We start from the raw sequence: 20,822 nt of genomic DNA on the forward strand, positions 1-20,822 counted from the left end.
AGAGAAAGAGCAGTGGTCCCCAAACTGTTGCTCCGTAAGGGAATTTTGAACTTCAGCTCCCAGAATCCCAGACTATTGGCCAACGTGGCTGAGGCTTCTGGAGCTGAAGTCCATAAAACCCCTTAAAGGGCACAGTTTGGGGACCACCGCTTCCCTCCCGCCTCTATGCTCCCCCAATCTTGCCTTTTACCTGGCGCTGCCTCTTGCCGCCCTTAAAGACGCCAGGCCTTTCCGTCGCAACGTTCTGCAGCTGAGCAGCAGCCGCCGCCGAAGCGCAGCCAGCCAGACCCATCTTGGAATAGCATGGCGCGGACCGACCGGAAGTGGACGGAACCGGAAGGGAAGTTGGGTGCGTGGTGTCTAAAACACGTTCTGTTTCGCGCGTTTCGCCTCGGTTGGGTTCGTATGGTCCCTTGGAGCCATGGCGGGGGTGGAAGCGCCCTGGCGGCGGCTGGTTGGTTGTCCTTCGGGACGTTTACGGCTGAGGAGATCCGGTGAGCGGCCATAGAGACGGCAGGGACTCTGGCTGCGTCCACATGGGAGAAATAAACCGGTTTGACACCGCTTTAACTGCCCTGGCTCAGTGCTAGGTCCTGGGAGTTGTAGTTTGTTTGGGCACCAGAGCTCTCTCTCTCTCTTGACAGAGAAGGCCAATGTCTCACTAAACTACAGTTCCCAGGATTCCCTAGTTTGAGCTCAGTGCTAGCATCCTGGAGTTGTAGTTTTTTGTGGCACCAGAGCGCTCTCTCTCTCTCTTGACAGAGAAGGCCAAATGTCTCACTAAACTACAGTTCCCAGGATTCTCTAGTGTTGAGCTCAGTTAAAAGCCAGAGACGCTACCCTTTGCTATTCCAGCGCTTGGAATTCTGGGAACTGTAGTTTTGTTGTGTTTTGAGGACCGAAGGCCATATGTAGCACATAGCTGCCCGTTGGAAAGTCTTTTCAGCTGACCAACCTACTTTGGAAGGCATTCGAAGTCTAGTACTGCTATAGAATAGCCGTGTCCGTGTCTTGACCAACCTTTATCTAACTTTGTTTTCCTATTCAGGAAGCTGAGTGGAAATCTATCCCAACCCTGCCTTTCTGGATAATGCAAGCACTCCATCACCAAACGGACTGTACGATTTGTCTTTGGGACCCATTAACAACAAAGAAGTATGCGCCACTTGTATGCAGGACTTCAACAACTGCCCAGGTCACTTGGGTCACATAGAGCTCCCCCTAACTGTCTATAATCCTCTCTTTTTTGATGTAAGTATGTTAATAGCATCAGCCATTGTATAATTTATTTTTCTGGGTTTTATAGCAAGGGTAATGAATTGTGCCACGGGCCAAATTTCATCTCTGTACTCCTTCCTCAATGGGTTTCAGCACTCCCAAGATTCAGATCCAGAAGGGAGAATTCAGTTTCCATTATTGGAGTGGGGGGTATTTGGAAGCACTGGGGAGAGTTTTAAACTGATATATTTTGGCAATATTGGGAGCAGAGGACTGAGGGCTGAATGCATTGGATCATGGTTTCTATGGCCCAGAACATTGGATCATAGTTTCTATGGCCTGGAAGAAGCATCCAGAGGCCACTCTGGCCCCAATTGGGCTGGGATCACAGCAACCGCACAACTCACTCCTGAAGCAGGCCAACACTGCAGTCCCAGGCTGTGCCAGACAGAAGTCGATCTAAAACGACTCCTTTTAGGCCAGCTTTTCCCAGTTTGGTGTGGCTTCCAGCCACTCTGGGGATGTGGGTCATCTAAACATCATGCCCCCAAAGTGGCCAGAAGCCGCCTTATTTAGCCCATGTGTTTCAGGCCTATCTATCTCTTCTATACTAGGGCAATAATATGCGCTGCCTTGGTACCACAGTACACCCTTGTTATATGCTGGGGTTTGGTTCCAAGTTCTCCCTTGTATAACAAAATCTATGTATGCTCAAGTCCCATTAAATATAATGACATAGCAAACTGGTGTCTCTTATAAAAAATGGAAAATCAAGGTTTGATATTTTAAATTTATACTTTTTTTGGAACATTTTCAAACCGTGGATGCTTGAATCCGTGTATAAAAAATCAGTGTATAAGAAGGGCCGACTACATTCATCTTGGATTGAGAACAAATGCAGAAACATGAGTATTTATACCAATGGCACCCCACATATGGTATCACCTGGTGCAGTGGGGAAGTGGCAGCGGTGGTGGCCAAAAGGACATGCTCACCCCTTCTCTTTTGCCATTGCAATAGCTCCTTCCTCAGGTGTAGGCCACTACCGTGGCAAAGCCAGAAGGGATGCACTCATCCCTTCTCAACTGGCAGCGGGAGGAAGACTCTACTGGGTGTCACCCTCCTTCTGAGTTGTTACCCGATGCAGGCTCCATCCCTGCACCCTTGTATTGAAGCCATTGATTTATACTGGTAAATATTACAGATACCTTCCAAGGTTGTAATAAGGATTTCAGCAAAGTAAAATATGTGAGGCTGACTAGATATTTGAGAATGCTAACTAGATGTTCAGCGCCATAGTGAGTCAACTATTTTTATCTTCTTCAGAAATTATTCCTTCTGATGCGAGGTTCGTGTCTGAACTGTTGCCATCTGACATGTTCACGTGCTGTGATTCATTTATTGCTTAACCAGCTGAAGCTTCTGGAAGCAGGGCTGCTACAAGCAGCCCATGATCTGGAAGCCATCCTCAGTAGGGTAAGTTTCCTTTTCTCAGTTTGTTCTGAGAGCTTCCTGAAGGTGTGTAATTCCATCATCATCATCATCATCATCATCATCATCATCATCATCATTATTATTATTTCAGTTTTTAGACGTTGATCCAAATGGTGATGTTGAGGAAGTATTACGCTTGCACGTAGAGGAAATGCTTCAGAACGACCAACTAAGAGACCAAGGTGCACCTGTAAGTAAGAAAATCATTTTTACACATAACTATTTACATGGTTGAGCAATTGCTTATATTTCCACATTTGAATAAGATACCAGATTTTCTTCAGCAAAGAGTCTGTTATTCAGAAATTATTATTCTTGTTATTATGTCTGTTAAAAAAAAAATGAATGTGACCTTATATTCAAGCTGCTAAACATAAAAAATTAACTTTTTGAAAAGCTCTCACAGAGAAAGAGCGGCAGCTTCATACAAAGACAATCTAGCAATTATAGGAGATCGTATATTGTTGCTTCTTCATTGGGGGAAGAGGGAATAAGCAGAAGCCAAACCTTTGATTTCTTTCTTTTCCTATTAGCTCTGATGTGGTTTGTATAATTTTTCAAATCATCATTTGAACATTTGCAGCGGTTAGGGGAACAAGACCCCCATGAATGTGGGAGAACCACAAATAACAACCCCACACACAGCCATTTCCAGGGCGGGGGGGCAGGTTCAGGGAATGGAGCGCTCCCCTCCTCTGGCCCCTTCCACCCTGGAAAGGCTTGGAAGACATGTCATTTTTACAGTTGCCCCTCCTAACTCGTGGATCAGAGATCTGCATTCTTGAATATGCAAGGAGGGGCAACCTCTGCTCTTTGCAATGGCATGTGCCACGCGACCAGAGGCACGCCCTATTCAAGCCTATGGGGCATGAATAAGTGTGATCCTCTGTTTTCGTGGGGTGGGTGGGTCTGGAACGGATCCCCTGTGAAAACAGAGGGCCAACTGTATTTCATTTTTACCTTCTGTAACTTTTTCCATTCCATCTTTTTTTAAAGGTAAAAACAGTATGTGAATATAGGAATAAACTTATCTCCCAGTTTTGGAAATTACATATGAAACCAAAGAGATGTCCAAACTGCAAGTGAGTATAACCATGTAACTTTATAAGAGTTATGTTCCTCTCCTTCTCCAACCCTAGTCTTATACACTGTTAAAATTTTGTGCATTCTTTGGACTGATTATTTATCTATTGAAATGTTTATACAAGTTGACTATCCCTTATCCAAAATATTTGGGACCAGACGCGTTTTGAAGTTGGGATTTTTTCAGATTTTGGAATACATGTACAAATAACATATTCCTGTATTTCTGAGGCTGGGGAATCCAATGCTTGGTGTGAATCTATGCCTCCCACTATTTCACTGTTCCTTGCTTCTCTTTCCAGGCTCACATATACAGTATGTAAAATGCTACTTTGTATTCCAAAATATTCCAGAATTGAAGTCTCGAAGACTTGTGTTGCTGCTCAGAAAGTTTCAATTTTGGAGCATTTTCGATAATAGATATTCAGCCTGTATCGTTTATTACAAGTTCTCATTGCAGTATACAAATAAATCAATTTAAATCAGTGTAGAACAATTGAAAACAGTTATAAATAATAATCAATCTAAAAGCATATTAAACAGTTTAAAACAGGATTCAGCAAAATGGTTAGGGTACAAAGGCTTTGCTAAAAAGTAATATTATAATTTGGTACTGGTATTCAACAGACATTGATTGACACCACTTAGACTGCCACAGCTGGGGTGCCACAGGAGGAAATTGTGGATTGATTGTGTGTATTTTTTCTTCTCATGTCTTCAAGAGCTGGAAGATCATTTATCCGAAAAGAACACAATAGCAAACTCATAGTGACAAACCCCACAGTCGTAAGTGAGAAATCTGGCAAACCGACAATAGTGGAGGAGGCAGCAAGTAAGTACGTTGTACTGAAACATTGCAAAAATCTTCACATTTTGTGGGAAAGTGAGAAATAATAATAATAATAATAATAATAATAATAATAATAATGACATCATATATTAAATATTCAAATCCATGTTATATCCAAACACTAATATTTGATGCAGAAATTCTGTGTTACTGTATAAAAAGAGTTGATTTTCTATTGGACGTGGTTGTTTTTACTTCATTCCTCTGCTTCCTTTCTCTTTATTGTCATCTATCTCACATCTCCCATTGCTGAATGTAAAGCTTCATTTATAATTTTAACTTGGACGATCAATTGTTTTGCCCATCTAATTCTGGTTTGAGTCATTCCATGAATTAAAAATTGCAGAATTTCCTTAAATGTAAAATACAGATAAAAAGGGAACAAGACTTGCATTCTGACAGCAATATCTATCTATCTATCTATCTATCTATCTATCTATCTATCTATCTATCTCCATATTAAGATTGCTATATACTGTAGTATCTAATTTTGACTAAAGCTGTTTTCAGTTCCTGTTCTTTTTCATTTGGATGGAATTTTATAAGTACCTTGATCCAGATTTTGCAGTTCATCATAAACTTTAATTCTTTAGTTCTAGATGAAACCCAGCTGGGAAAACGGGGCTATTTGACGCCTATGATTGCCAAACAACACATTGAAGCTTTGTGGAAGAATGATGGTAATGAATGAAATAGTTTGCAAGCTTTTTGATATTTCATGTCTCCTCCCACAAACCACTCCAACTTTTGTTTTAGTCAAGTAGTACTTGGGAATGTGCGTTATACCTGGTCAAATAAGTGGATTCGGTGTTCAGAATATTTCTTGTTATAGATTTGTTTGACTTTTCTCTACTTTTTATTTTATCTTATTTACACTCAGCCCTCCGTATCTATGGATTCTTTATCCATGCATTCAGAAATCCATGGTTTGAAAATAGTTTTAAAAATTCCAAAAAGCAAATCTTGATTTCACCATCTTATATAAGAGACACCATTTTACTATGCCATTGTATTTAATAGGACTTGTAGCCAGGAATGGGGGTGAGGTGGGGTAGAGAGACTGTCTTGGAACCAAACCCCAGTGGATATCAAGGGCCTGCTGTAATTTATTTAGTTTGTAACCTGCCTTTATTCCAATAAACTATTAAATTCAAACAAAATTTATATAGTACACAAATTTAAAATAAATTAAATGAACAGTCCATTTAAAATATTAATTAATTAAAAACAGATTTATAACATAGTAAAAAATAAAATCTCTTTAAAATACTTTTCTGCCACAGCAAGCTATGAGCCAAAGGCTTGCATAAACATAAAGATATGGCAATGGAAAGAATGTGGAAAAGGTTCTAACTTGAGACTGGTGGGAAGGAGTTCCAAAGACCTGTTACAGACTGCCAAAATAAAGCTGCTTCGGGTCTCTTTGGAGGTATGCTATTTAAATGATGCAAGCATCCTAAGAATCCAGAAGCTGCACCAAAGCTGCACTCCAGTGCTTAGGAATGGAGTGTGGCTTTGGCGTGATCTCCGGACTCGTAGGACCCATGCATCATTTAAATAGCTTACCTCCAAAGAGACCCAAAGCAGCTTTATTTTGGCAGTCTGTAACAGGCCAAAGCCTAGGAGCAACCACCAAGAAGGCTGTTCCCTGTGTCTTCAAGGGATGAACCTGTGATGGTGGTGGGACCAACAGAAAACCATTTCCTTATAAAATTTGGGAAGGCTTACGTAGGGAGATACAGGCTTTTTAAAGCACATATCTTGCTTTGGTAGCAAGATACCTTGATGTGCTGCATTTGCAATTTCCAAATTCCATGAAAGGGTATATAACATGCAAGGGTATTTGGTTTTTATAGGGCAGAAAATCCTAAAAAAGCTATTCACTTTATAAGTGGAGTAACAAGTGCCGTATCTGGAATATTGTCACTGTGCCTCACAGCTCTCCCAAATTGTGAGGGTGGTGAAGACAGAAATCAACTGGCTACCATGGGGCCAATCCAGTGAGAGGTCTTCCTGAATGAGCTTCAAAGAAGTGAATGGGGTTTGTGCAAACACTTGGCTTTGTACGGTTTCTGTTGATTTCATTAAAGCCAGAGCAGAAAACTTTCCATTGGATTAAGCCTTATGAGTCAGATTTGCTTGTTTCCTACAGCCAGAACAGATGGCCCAAAAAGCCCACTTCGGGGTGTCATCGGTGTACAGCGTTCAGACGTCACATGTCCCAATGACTCTGGAGAGCTGGCTTGAAACTACCCAGACGTGGAAGGCTTCATGACACTCCAGCAATGTGGCATTTACACGCTGGATGCTGCCAGAGCATTATAAAGTCACCATGGAGCTGTGGCAGAGCCAGCAAAAGCTGGCTTTTCCCCAGCCGAAAAAGGAGTTCTTATCCACTCCTTTTTCAGCCGAGTTTAAGGTGGATTGGGGCTGTGGCATGTGTTTGCTGCAGCCCCAATCCATCTTCAAGCTGCCCCTTCAGGTCCGTCTGTTCCGGGCCTAAATCTACTACCCTCACTGTCATGGTAAAGATGGCTCTATTGCCCATGTGTTGTGTTGTTAGAAGTGGAATTGGAAGATTAATAAATTGTCTTGAAAGATACTGTGAGAACATGAATATAAATTTCATTAATATAAATTCCATTGATGAGCACTTAGAATTACAGCCTTAAATGCATAATGAATATATAGGCAATGAATAAATATGCAAGTGGATATATTGGAAAATGTATGTGAGTCACAGGGTCATCTTTTTAAAATTATTCTCGAGGATATCTGATTCTGGCTTGAGTATGGCAGGCATTCTAATAGTTCTTTGTTCTGTTTAGGATTTTTCCTTTCAAAGCTTTTCTCTGGTATGACAGTCGCGGGTGATTCAAATTTCAATTCTGATATGTTCTTCCTCGACCAACTTGTTGTTCCACCCTCGAGGTAACGAAATGCTTCTGTACTTTATTTTATAATTGCAATTATTTATTTTATTTTAAATGAATAAAGATCACTTGTGATCTTAAAAGTTTTTAATTACTTACAATATTTGATTTGGGGCTGGAGCAGATGGGCAGGAAAAATGGCTCAATCCTGCTGCTTGTGCAGCCCACTCACAAGGTGGGCTGAATGCACATGGCCTGATCATACTGCGTGATATCAACCCACACCACTGGGTATGTTTTTTCTTCCTTCTCCACCATACATGCGCACCGTTGTACAAACACACCACCAACGACCCTCAAGTACCTCCCACATGTCCACCCAAATTCCATCCCATTGCACTGCCATCCCTTTCATCAGCCACACAGTCACATATATGATGCTCTGCCTGTACAGGGCAACAGTGCATCCATGTGAGAGTGATACATTGACAAAGCACAATCATGGAGGCTCCCTCCATCCTCTTTACCCCATGACTCTCTGTTGGACTGTCTGATTTGTGTACATTGTAATTACTTCCATTGGTGTTGACATACTTTCATTTTCTTGCCTTGCCGCAGCCCCACACTGGCTTGAAGATTCTGTGCTAAAATGAACTATCCTGGCCTCTGTTTGCTCTGATTTTTAGCCCCAGAGGATGGCTTTGGTTTCCACCTGCTTTGGAGGCATGCATCTTCTAAATGACCTGCCTTCAAAGCAGTTGGAAACTGATTTATTTTCCCTATCTGTTCCACCCCAAAGAGAGTTATTTTCTTAGCATAATCAATGTGTGCTCTGTATAGGCATCGCCCTGTGAGTTGTGTGGGAGACCAAATGTTTGCAAATGGTCAAACAGTGAACTTACAAGCGGTCATGAGGGATGCTCAACTGACTCGGAAACTATTGGCTGTTATTGCTCAAGAAGAATCCCAGTCCTTGCAAACTCAGATGGGAGACTTCAAGATGGTAAGGGCTTACTCATTGGTCCTCATTCCAGCTGGAAAAGCATCAGGTTTTTCCTGCTGTTTCTTTCTTTGCTGAAGCCTCAGCACAAAGGTAGAAAAAACCCACCTCTTCCCCCAGCTCTCTTTGCTTGTTTAAAGACATTGAAGATGGGATGGAAACTCAATTCGTAAGCCAAGCTGGCATTTGTGAACTTTGCCTAGAATGTAAGGAGAAAACTGTGAATTTAACAGGTTTTCTGTCTATTTTGGGAGTTATGTTTAAAAGGCTCTGAAGTAATGTTAACTTCATAGGATGGATCCCCTCACTCTTGACTTCAGACAGAGCCAGGAGGAGCTGTTGTTGATGTTCAGTTCTTGCCTTTACTTCTAAAGCCAGAAGGTATAGTTATGAGGAATCATATTTTTCATTGATCAGCAGTGTTGTGTAATATTTCAGGTATTGGGCTGGGACTTGGAAAATCTGGTTTCAGCTCCTCACTCAGCCATAAAAGTCCCTGAGGAATCTTGGCCAGTTACTTTGAGCCTCCTTATCACACAGACTTGTAGTACAGTAATGATAGAATGAGAGGAAGATTGCTATAAACAGTCAGTCCTCCATTTCCATGGATTCTATACACATGAGTTCAGTCACGCTTGCATTGAAAATGTTGATTATTATTGTTGTTATTTCAAAAAGTAAAGCTTGATTTTGCCATTTTATATAAAGGATACCATTTTATTATACCATTGTATATAATGGAACTTGAGCATCTAGGGAGTTTGGTATGCATTGGAGGGGGGGGAGGGGGTGGACCTCAGGAGATACCAAGGTCCAGTTGTATGTTCCCTTGAGCATGTTGGAGGAAAGTAGAATATAACAGAAATAAAGATGTGGGAAGGCCTTCAGGTTTTGAAGCAGCACCTCCACATTGTTCTTTTGGTCCTGCAGAAAAGGAGGGCTGCAGTGGTGCACTTAGGTGATTGGTAGCCCATTGTGTTTCCTCCCTCTGCCAGTGAGAGGGGGTACAGCAAAGATCCTGAATGCTCTACTATGCTGCTAGCGCAGTGAACCACACTGATAATGGGCCATCTTCAAAATGCAGCCTTTTTTTTAAAGCAAGGCAATATTCCCAAGGTAGGATTCAGACCTATTCCCTTCACCCCCAGCTACAAACACTTTTGGGAAAGAGGGAGCATTTTCTAAGATTGGGACAATGACATCCCTGAGTGCCCTTCTTCCCACTCCTTTGATCTTATTAACATATTTTCTCTTTGACACTGAACCAGAATTTTTAAGATGTTTCTGAATATGTACAATGAAGCGTCATTTGATGTTCCACAGGTGACAGAACAGACCTTGGAACCCCTGGACCGCAGCTTCCTAGTGACAATCCCAGGTCAGACTATTGCAGATAAGCTGTACAACATCTGGATTCGTCTGCAGAGCCGTGTAAATATTTTGTTTGACAGTGACATGGATAAGATGCTAACTGAAAAATACCCTGGTGTACGTCAGGTAAGAGTTGCAAAAGTATTCTGTGATTTGTTAAGTATTCTATAGTTAAAGAGAGTTTCAGGAAGCAAAATATGTACAATTGGCCCTTAGCATCTGCAGTGGTTCTGTTCTGGACCAATCCCTCTGCGGCTGTCCAAAACTGCCGGACCTCAAATAATGGTGGCACACATGGCCATGCTACCGTGGCCATCCACATGTGCCGCCATTATGACCAGTGGGCATGCCTTCTGCTGATGCTCAAATCACTAAGAGCCTTGCTGGTGCAGTGGTCCAGTTCTGCAGCCACAAGATTGTGAGCTTGATCCCAGGCAGGGCTCCAAGTTCCACTCAGCTTTCCATTCTTTTGTAAGTTTGTAAAATGAGTAACCAGCTTGTTGGGGGAAATTAGCTAACACATTGGAAACCACATAGGGAGTGCTAGTTCATGGTATAGAAATTTTTAATGTATTCTCTTAACTGTATTTTGCTTTACTCTTGTAATCCGCTTGGATTCCTAGAGATTAAGTGGAATATAAGTAGTAATAATAATAATGATATTATAGAAATTACTTGCTATTGCTATTGGCAAATATGGTTGGGGTCTGTGGGCTGTACAGTATTGGTCAGCACTGAGCATTGAAATGGCCTGGAAAAAATGGTTTGGCCCAGTTACGGACCTACATGCCATAGTCTTATCTAACTGTAGTTTCCAAGCGTTTTCAAGCATAACCTCACCCATGTAGCTGCTGAAGAGCATTTCTGTACACCTTGTTGCTGAAAACACAAATATTTCAAATAGTAAGTTGACATTTTTCTGAAATGATTATCTATTTCGTTTCTCTTTTTTGGGATAACGTTATAAGATTCTGGAGAAAAAGGATGGCTTGTTCCGTAAGCACATGATGGGAAAGCGAGTGGATTATGCTGCTCGGTCCGTCATTTGTCCTGATATGTACATTCAAACCAATGAAATTGGCATCCCTATGGTAAGACAGAGTCTATGGCAGTATCAGCTTACAAATTTTGAAGTTGGTGTTTTTATAATTCATGTTTAGTAGATGCTGTCGTCATAAATGAAGTCACAATCTACCAGTATATTAACATCCTGTAGAATGTTAGCAGGTAGATAATGTGTGGGCCCTTGTTATCTGCTAGGGTTTGGTTCTTGGACCTCCATGGATACCAAAATCTGTATATTCAAGTCCCATTAAATGTAGTGGCATCGTAAAATGATGTCCTTTTGTAAAATAGTAAAATCAAGTTTTGCTTTTTGGAACTGATATATTTTTAAAATACTTTCAAGCTGTGGATGGTTGAATCGATGGATAAAGAATCAGTCAATATGAAGGGCTTACTGTAGTAGCCTTGCACTTAAGCTTATACTCCTGCACAAAAGATGCTTAAGGAAACTACTAAGCAACACAGGATAGTTTACTTTTGTTTACTACACATTTGTGAAGTGTAATATAGTGCCATCCAGACATCTGTAGTGGAATTGATTGCTCTTGACATTTTCTGTCAATTTGGAAAGAGGTGATATAGGAAATAATTAGAGAAGTCTTTAAAAGGTAAAAAAGACCAAACTATCTGGAATTGGAGAAACTCACTGAAGGCAACATTAATTGTTATACTGCTACCATTAAGAATAATAGTAGTGCTCCTACATGCTTTTAAATAGCTTTCTTGCCTTAAAACTAGGGAGCACACACTTCGTTTGAGATCCTAATAATAATAATACTGTAATAATAATAATAATAGATCAAGACGGGAAAAAACAACAATTAACAGACAAACAACAATCTGTTAAAAAGACATCAGTTAAAACACACATCAGTTTAAAAGGACAAATAAGATGTACTCATATTAAAACATACATAAAATTCATCATTTAAAATTCACAATTTAAAAATTGTCTGGATAAGCCTGCCAGATGATACTGGACTGAAGAAAAAGTCCTTTGCTGAGAGCTACCAACCTACTTCTGGATGACTGGAGTAAACACCAGCCAGAGGACCTGAGTGTATGGCCAGAATACATGGGAGGAGATAGTCCTGTAGTTAACCTGGACCCAAACCATTTAGGGCTTTAAATTATGTTTCTAGGAGCATGATTTAACTCACAACAGCCTTTCTCGTTGTCCATTTTAAAGGGTTTGTTTTGTTGCCACACTGCATTTTTCAGCAGTGGGGCACAAAGATTGGCTGGGGAGGACACTGAATGCAAATTGTTCGTGTCTCATTTAAATGAACCAAACACTTTCAAAATCAGCAGTTGGTGCTGAGTGTTCAACCTTAGGATACCTTTAACTGTTCCTTACTTCTAAAGCAGACTGGCGATCTTCAGACCCTCCAGATGTTTAGCCCCAACAGACAACTCTTTACTATCAACCAAGCTGGATGGGTATTCGTAATTACTCTAAACGTATCACCATCTGTATATCTGACAGTTTACAGAATAACATCATCAAAATTCACAACCTAAATGTACAGAGGGGCAAATAGAGAGGGAAGAGACAGAAAAGGGGAAGCTGTGACAGGAGATTAAATGGATGGATTTGGTCTCATATACTGTATGACCTATATAGTGTGTGTGTGTGTGGGGGGGTCCATATACTGTATATGGACCTTGTTTTGTGTGTTGCTAAAGGATTGTGACAGCAAAAAATATTTTTTCTGGCTTGTAGAATTACGACTGGACCTCACTGTCCCCACCCCTAGAGAAACGACTATCTGGAACAATAGACAGGTGGTTGGGCGCTCTCCTTTTTATTGTTGTTGTTGAAAAATTGGGTGATTTCTGTACCTCATTGACTTACTTTCATTTTAGCTAGGGTGGGCAATTGTGTTATTGGCAGATACCAGATTTTGCCCATGCACCTTTCTGTTGAGCTGCAGGGATACATCTTGGTTGAATTGGAAGTAATATTGCATCTTTTGTTTGTTTGCTTTTGTTTAGAAAATCAGTGTTTTGGTGGGCTTTTTAAAATGGATGATAAGTATATTTGGTGATAACTAACCCACCTGTCATGTGTTATAGCAATTTGGGCCAGCTGATTTTTTCCCCCTCAAAAAAATGTTTTGGGTGAGCTGGATGGCATACGTGATCTTTTCCAGGATGGGATCAAAATAGGTTCTGGGGAACCATATGCCACCAATGGTGTACAGCTTCCCATCTCTAAGTGAATTAAGGCCCCAAGTTAAAGACTTTTTATATTCATAGGAAGATAACAGATGAAGAAATTATTTTTAAAAAAGGATTCAATAGGTAGTACCATCTTTTCAAGCATGAGAGACTTTGCTCTCATTGTTTCAGTTTCTTCAACCATTTTCAGTTGAGAAAGCATTTCAGAATTAGTCTTCCTGACCATGCTTCCTTCATCTTTGGGTGAGAAATGTGCAAATATTCCTGTATATTAATTTTTTTGTATTTGTGCGTCATCAAAAAAAGAGAGTACCGGTATTATTCATTATGGATTCTTCCGGGACATATTACAATCACCCCATGAAAAGATTTCTTCTATCACCATTTGAATGAATATCTACTGAGACTATGATTGAGCAAATATAGAATCATAGAGTTGGAAGAGACCACAAGGACCATCCAGTCCAACCCCCTGCCATGCAGGAACTCTCAATCAAAGCATCCCCAACAGAGGGCCATCAAGCCTCTGTTTAAAGACCTCCAAGAAGAGAGACTCCACCAGTCTCTGAGGGAGTGTGTTCCACTGTCGGACAGCCCTTACTGTCAGGAAGCTCCTCCTAATGTTTAGGTGGAATCTATTTTCCTGTAGCTTGCATCCATTGCTCCAGGTCCTGTTCTCTAGAGCAACAGAAAACAAGCTTGTTCCCTTCTCGATATGATATCCCTTTGAATATTTAAACAGGGCTATCATATCACCTCAACCTTCTCTTCTCCAGGCTAAACATCTCCAGCACCCTAAGTAGTTCCTAATAGGTCATAGTTTCCAGACTCTTCACCATTTTAGTCGCCCTCCTTTGGACATGCTCCAGTATCTCACATCCTTTTTGAATTGTAGTGCCCAGAACTGGACACAATATTCCAGGTGGGACCTGACCAAAGCAGAATAGAGTGGCACTATTACTTCCCTTGATCTAGACACTATACTTCTATTAATGCAGCCGAAAATCACATTGACCATTTTAGCTGCCGCATCGCACTGTTGAATCATGTTCAACTTATGGTCTACTTGGACTCCCAGATCCCTTTCACATGTAGTCTCGTTCAGCCAGGTGAACCCCATCCTATATCTGTGCATTTCATTTTTCCACCCTAAGTGCAGTACTTTACATTTCTCTGTGTTGAATTTCATTTTGTTAGCTTTGGCCCAGGTTTCTAGTCTATTCAGGTCATTTTGAATTTTGATCCTGGCCTCTTGAGGTATTTGCTGCTTCTCCTAATTTGGTGTCATCTGCAAATTTGATAAGTATGCAGATTAACTGGCTGATCTGGATCCTATGTCAAGTAGCTTTACTTGCCGTCAGTGACAGAAAGTTTGAGGGAGGATTTGACAGCTGTTGCAGTAAACTGCACACAATGAATTGGTCAGTATTTTTAATTATTCTACTGTGCTTCTAGAAAAATGTAAAAGAACCTCTGGGTGCATGCAGTGAAACTGGGTGACTCCAGAAAGTTAGGTGCTTCCTGGTACGACAGGATAAATGTGGATTTATATAATATAGTATAGTATGGTGTAGAGAGAGCATTTTTATTACTTTGATCTTTTGCTTTTCCTTTCTTGCAGGTGTTTGCTACCAAACTGACTTATCCTCAGCCTGTAACTCCCTGGAATGTCCAAGAGTTGAGACGGGCTGTTATAAATGGTCCCAATCAGCATCCTGGTGCTTCCATGATCATCAATGAAGATGGGTCTCGCACAATACTGAGCACAACCAATGAGACCCAGAGAGAAGCCATAGCCAAGCAACTCCTGACTCCTTCCGCTGGGACACCAAAACCAGGAATAAAAACTGTGAGTATTGGCCAAGCCTAGTTACCTATGGTTATTATGACAGGATATATGGCATGCAGATAGTGTGTGTCCTGAGGGTGAAAATTTGACCCATAGACTCTTTGAAACTATCCAACCCTGTTTTAGGATATTGATTCACTAACCTGGGCCTTCTCTCTCTCTCTTTGTCAACTTTTGTGTGTATGTATGTGTGTATTTTTATATACTGTGATGTCCTGCCAGGACTGATTGAAACTTTCCCCTGCCTTTTCTTTCACATTGGTTCAGGCCATAGATTATTTTAGTGTAGAAAAGTCATTGTATTAGTTTATGGGAGGAGCTGTAGGTTTCCCCTGCATCATTTCCAGGTTTGGTTTGCCCTTTCCCAGCATGCTGTGCTGTAGCTAGAGGTTTTTAGTTGGGGAGCAGACTTTGCTGAGAGCAAGCAGAGAGCTGTCTTTTGGTGGCAAGCAGGCCCAGACAACCGGAAAGGGCATTTCTTACACTCAGCCAAATTAGTTACCAACTCAGCCAAATTAGTTACCATCAGCAAGAAAATAGAGAAATTTAGGAGCTGAAAGACCCTGCACCAGCTCCATTGAGCGAGGAGAGCAAACTACATCGGACCCAGAAAGATGTCGTCTGGAAGAAAGCTGAACTGTAAAGTATCTTTTGTTTAGAGCTGGGGAGGAGAAGACCTTTTATTTTTGTCCTTTAAATTAAATTTCCCCCTTTTAAACTTTACATTCAGCTTCAGATCCTTTTTTGGGTATCACAGTTTGTTCTCACCAGGGTACTGGCGTTGCACACCCAAACCTGCCACCACCTTTAGTTGGGTGTGTCTTCATATATACTTTTACCTGTCCCTAAGAACCGTTGCTAAGATCTGGAGGGAGAAACATTACGTTCTTATCTTTATCTCCGCCAGATGACTGAGACACCCTTTGTTTATCATTATTACTTTATATCTATTTATATTCTGCTTTTATTCAACTGACAACAGAAGTAACATCTGAGACAGGATATAGGCCTATGACTCCAATGTCATCACTTTTCTTCTCCTGTGTGATTTTTAAACGTTTTGCCTGAAGAAGCAAGTGCAACTTCGAAGGCTTGCATGATGTATTTTGTGCATTTTAATTGGTCCTATAAAGGCTTTGTGGACTTTGGATTTTGTTGTATTAAAGTTCTTAATATGTGCTGAATGAGGATCTCAAAGCCAAAAATACTACATTGGCTCCTTTAACATTCTGGCTATTCTCTTCTACTTGTTCATTGCTCTCTTTACCTCCATTATTTTTTATATACTTTCTCCGTAAGTTTTCTACCTGTAGCAATTCAGAGTTCTCTTGGAAAGTAAATATTTTATATGGCTGAACTTAAATCTCTCCCAGGTGTGCCGGCATATTAAAAATGGAGATGTACTTTTACTGAATCGGCAACCTACCCTTCACAGACCCTCCATCCAAGCTCATCGAGCAAGGATCCTCCCCGGCGAGAAGGTTCTGAGGCTCCACTATGCCAATTGCAAAGCCTACAATGCCGATTTTGATGGTGATGAAATGAATGCTCACTTTCCCCAGAATGAGTTGGGCCGAGCTGAAGCATATATATTGGCTTGTACTGACAAACAGTATCTAGTTCCTAAGGTGAATCGTTTAACCACAGAGCAAATCATGTTTGACTTTTTTTAAATCTTTCCTGTTATTCACTTTTCTTTATTTTCAACTATATAGTTATTTTGAATCTGGGTAGAGTTTACTAGGCTACAGTAATGTTTTACACTGCCATCTTGGTCCCATCCCTAACCTGCAATATTGACATTGTGTTTCATTGTATGGCTGTTGTAATTTACTGAATCATAGTTTCCCCCAACCAGCAATGTGAAGTTACTAACAGTGGGCTTTATTGATGTTTGCAGTCAACATTTTCCCCATCCATAATATTTCCATGTCCTGGGTTCATATCTGCCTTGCTGGGTAGCACTACCTCCTCCCAAAAGTGGGATCATATGTCAGATTTAATTTTTTAAATCTATTGGTATATTTTTTTAATGCTTCAGACTTTCACAGGGTGGATTGTGCTCTCTGTCTTTATCCTGGCTCCCCCTTTCGAAGGCCCAGTCCTTAAGATGCCTCCTTATTTCACTCCCTTCTGCCTTCTGTGAGGTGGATGAGATTGCATTTAATTCCTGATTTAACATTTATTGGAATAATTTTATCACATCTGAGTGGTATACCGTCAGTGTAACATGGAAGGATGTATTCAGGGTTATTTTAAAATTACTTTATCAGCTATCCCTTAACTGCAGTGTTCAGAGAAGCTTTAGGATATCCCATCAGGACAGTTGATGTACTATCTGATGTTTTATTTTTCTGTTTCTGTGGTGTTATTTCCCAGGATGGAACCCCATTGGCAGGTTTGATCCAAGATCATATGATCTCTGGTACCAGCATGACTACACGAGGCTGCTTCTTCACTCGTGAGCAATATGCACAACTAGTGTATCAAGGGCTGACAGACAAAAAGGGGAAGGTGAAACTCCTACCTCCTTCCATTTTAAAACCACAGTGTTTGTGGACAGGAAAGCAGGTACTGTATGTTAATTTACTAGACTTCTTTACACAGAATAGTCTGCTGAGAGTTGAGGAGTATGGCTTAGTAGTGGTTTGTTCTCACAGTGAAGTATTAGAGACCATTTTTAGTGACAGCTTTGTTGGGAGTTACAAGATTGGTTCTTCTGTTTGTCTAAATACTATTGACCTGTTACAGTATGAAAGAGTGATTTGCCATGTATACATTTATTAGAAAAGGCATGAGACTGGTTGGTTAATAGTGTAGCCTACCCTTCTGCTGCTCCTAGTTATGCTGCTGCTACTAGTTTTATATTGTAGAATTTCTCTGCTTCACGTGGCTTGCCACTTCATGTCTTGCTTTCTCTTTTCTCTTACTTGCTCTGTTTTCATCTCTCCAGTTAAACTTGCTCTTTCTCTTTTTGGTCCATTTCCCTCCCGTACTTAATAATAATTGCTTCTACAGTGGTCCCTTGGCTTACGCGGGGAATCCATTCCGGACCCCCCTGCGTAAGCCGAAAAACGTGCATGTTCAAGTCCCATTCATTTAAATGGGGCTCATGCTCGCGGCACAGGAGAGTGTGTGCACTGCAGGTGGCGCACCATTCATTCTCCCGTTGCACGGCTTCCATGTAAGCAGGAAGCCGTGTATGGGGTGCCCGCCTATAGCGCAGGCGCACTGTATTTCTTCACTTACATATTTTTTCTTATCTTACTGATATCCACCCATCTGTTATTCGCATGGTTTTCTTTTTGTCCTAAACTCCCTTTTCCTTTTATCTCATAATTTTGATTTAGTTTGTATCTCTGGGAACAAAGATTGATATTTCCTATTTTTGTATAGCATGTTAATTATTTTATAAGGAATTTGTGATGGTGGTCATGATTGTGATACTGTATAACACCAAAATAGCATCAGAATTTTTTACCTGAGTGCTCTGAATGATTCAGTATATTATGTATTTATTTATATGAGGTGTTGTATCTATATCGGGAAATAAATTATGAATGGATCAGTTTAATTCCTTATGTTTGCTTCTATCTTGTCTTTATCTCAGGTTGTTTCTACATTGCTAATAAATGTAATTCCAGAGGATCACATTCCTCTGAATTTGTCTGGAAAAGCTAAGATTGGTGGAAAAGCATGGGTGAAGAAGTCTTCCCATAGAATTTACAGAACAAATCTTGACTATATGTGTGAATCTGAGGTATGGTTCAATGTTTTAAAACTTTGGTTAGCCTTGGCAGCCTATTTATTTTTTAAAATGTGCAGTTGTCCCAGCCTTACTTAGAGAGGTTCGTCATACTTTGGCTGCAGTACAAAGGTGGGAATTGTCCCTGCACACACATTGTGCTTTAGGGGGCATTCCAAACAACAAGAACAGGAATATTTTTTGTGGTTTTTTTCAAGCTATGAGGCTGTTCTAGAAGAGTTTTTCCTGATGTTTTGCCAGCAGCTGTGGCTGGCATCTTCAGAGACTGCTGGCATGGAAGAGAGTGGGGTATATATACTGTTTGTTGAGAGGAAGCGATTTGCATGTTATGCTGTGTATTATTCTGTTGTTGAATGGCAAGGCCCCAGGGTGTCTGTTTAATTAATGATCCATTGCCTGCATTGGGACCACCAAACACAGTGTTCAAACATGAATCAAGGAACACGAGAGACTCTGCAGACTGGGTCAGCCAGAAAAATCAGCAGTAGCAGAACACATTATAAACCATCCTGGGCATAAAATGCTGTTTGAAAACACTGAAATTCTTGACCATGTCAACAACTATAAGGTCAGAATGCTCAGGGAAGCCATTGAAATCCATGAATACTTGGACAATTTCAACAGGAAGGAAGAACCCCTTAAAGTAAATAAAGTTCGGATACCAGCCTTGAAAAACACCAAGATTAAGACCCAGCCCATGCAAATGAAAACCACCCAGGGTCAGGGGTGTTTCCCAGCAGACAATGGATCATTAATTAAATAGACACCCTGAGGCCTTGCCATTCAACAACACAACAGTACACAAATTAACATGCAAATTGCTTCCTCTCAACCAACAGTATGTATACCCCACTCTCTTCCCTACCAGCATTCTCTGAGGATGCCAGCCACAGCTGCTGGTGAAACGTCAGAAAAAAACTCTTCTAGAACACAGCCTCATAGCCCGATAACCCACAAAAAACTATTGCTACTGGCCGTGAAAGCCTTCGACTTTACACAAGTGCAGGAATAATTCCTAACAAGACCTAACTTTACTTTTTTATGTTACTATTTTTTGTATGTGCCAGGTTATCATCAGAAATGGGGAATTGCTTTGTGGGGTCTTGGATAAAGCTCACTATGGGAGCTCTGCCTATGGTTTAGTCCACTGCTGCTATGAGGTTTATGGTGGTGAGACTGGTGGAAAGGTGCTGACAGCTCTGGCTCGGCTCTTCACTGCCTACTTGCAGTTCTACAGGGGTTTTACAATGGGTGAGTAAGACAGTTTATTTTACGGATCTCCGACAAAAAAATAAAATGCATAATTGTTCAACATCACAAAGTGCAAAACTTGGCAAAGCTACCTATTTGGGACATAGCCAGCACGGCCACTGGAAGCTGGAAGAGCAGATAGAAATATCTTCAAGAATGACATATTACCAAAGCTATGACCTTCTGCTTGATCAAAACTTGTGTAGAATGGTTCTCCCTTTGGTGAGTGTATAGGTTTGCTTCTGACTATTTTTAAAAAATGCAAGGTCCAGTTTGTGACTGCACTTCGCTATACAGAACTGCAAAACGCTAAAATTATCTGCTGTTCTCCCAAGTTTATTTAGCCCAGGCAATATTTACGGTCCTGTGGCTTCATAGCTGAGTTATTGTGTCAGATACCAATGGTTGCAGTATTCCTTAGTAAGGAGCTATAAACCAGTAGAACTGGCTGCTGTGTATTTATGCCCGGTATCTGAGGAAAGCCTGTTTACATGAAGCAATGGGAGTATATTTGTGGACTGAACCTGTAGTCACTAATGCGTTGTCAGAGTAGATGTGTTACTGTTTTGAGTAAAACTTACTAGTAATTATTAATACAGGTTATTGAATCAGCTGTTAGTGGATCTGATTTTTCCAGCAACACAGCTTAACATATGTTTTGTTTCACAAGAACACTGGAGTACATCTCCCATTTTTCAGCAGTTCATACAACCACCAGAATGCCCCATGGGGAGAAAATCGGCCCCTGGATCCATTTCAGTTCCCCATACCTGATTTAGATGGTTACAGAATAAAAAGAGTTACCAATTAATTATGATTGT

The 20,822-nt window shown here is 40.8% G+C and overlaps 1 protein-coding gene across 1 annotated transcript in view; it reads left to right on the forward strand.

Moving 5' to 3' along the window:
* The first annotated feature begins 358 nt into the window (after positions 1–358).
* POLR1A (RNA polymerase I subunit A) overlaps positions 359–20,822 on the forward strand; it is a 40,136-nt gene continuing 19,672 nt past the window's right edge. The window contains exons 1-16 of the mRNA XM_042475313.1: positions 359–494; positions 1,049–1,251; positions 2,545–2,694; positions 2,804–2,902; positions 3,709–3,794; positions 4,518–4,627; positions 5,239–5,325; positions 7,474–7,576; positions 8,359–8,521; positions 9,842–10,015; positions 10,858–10,980; positions 14,757–14,984; positions 16,358–16,612; positions 17,364–17,555; positions 18,595–18,744; positions 19,818–20,001. Of these exons, the coding sequence (XP_042331247.1) occupies positions 1,171–1,251; positions 2,545–2,694; positions 2,804–2,902; positions 3,709–3,794; positions 4,518–4,627; positions 5,239–5,325; positions 7,474–7,576; positions 8,359–8,521; positions 9,842–10,015; positions 10,858–10,980; positions 14,757–14,984; positions 16,358–16,612; positions 17,364–17,555; positions 18,595–18,744; positions 19,818–20,001 (2,185 nt within the window). The 5' untranslated portion in view covers positions 359–494; positions 1,049–1,170. The remainder of the gene's footprint in view (positions 495–1,048; positions 1,252–2,544; positions 2,695–2,803; positions 2,903–3,708; positions 3,795–4,517; positions 4,628–5,238; positions 5,326–7,473; positions 7,577–8,358; positions 8,522–9,841; positions 10,016–10,857; positions 10,981–14,756; positions 14,985–16,357; positions 16,613–17,363; positions 17,556–18,594; positions 18,745–19,817; positions 20,002–20,822) is intronic.

Source organism: Sceloporus undulatus, chromosome 6, assembly GCF_019175285.1.
Source record: "Sceloporus undulatus isolate JIND9_A2432 ecotype Alabama chromosome 6, SceUnd_v1.1, whole genome shotgun sequence".
Taxonomy (NCBI): domain Eukaryota; kingdom Metazoa; phylum Chordata; class Lepidosauria; order Squamata; family Phrynosomatidae; genus Sceloporus; species Sceloporus undulatus.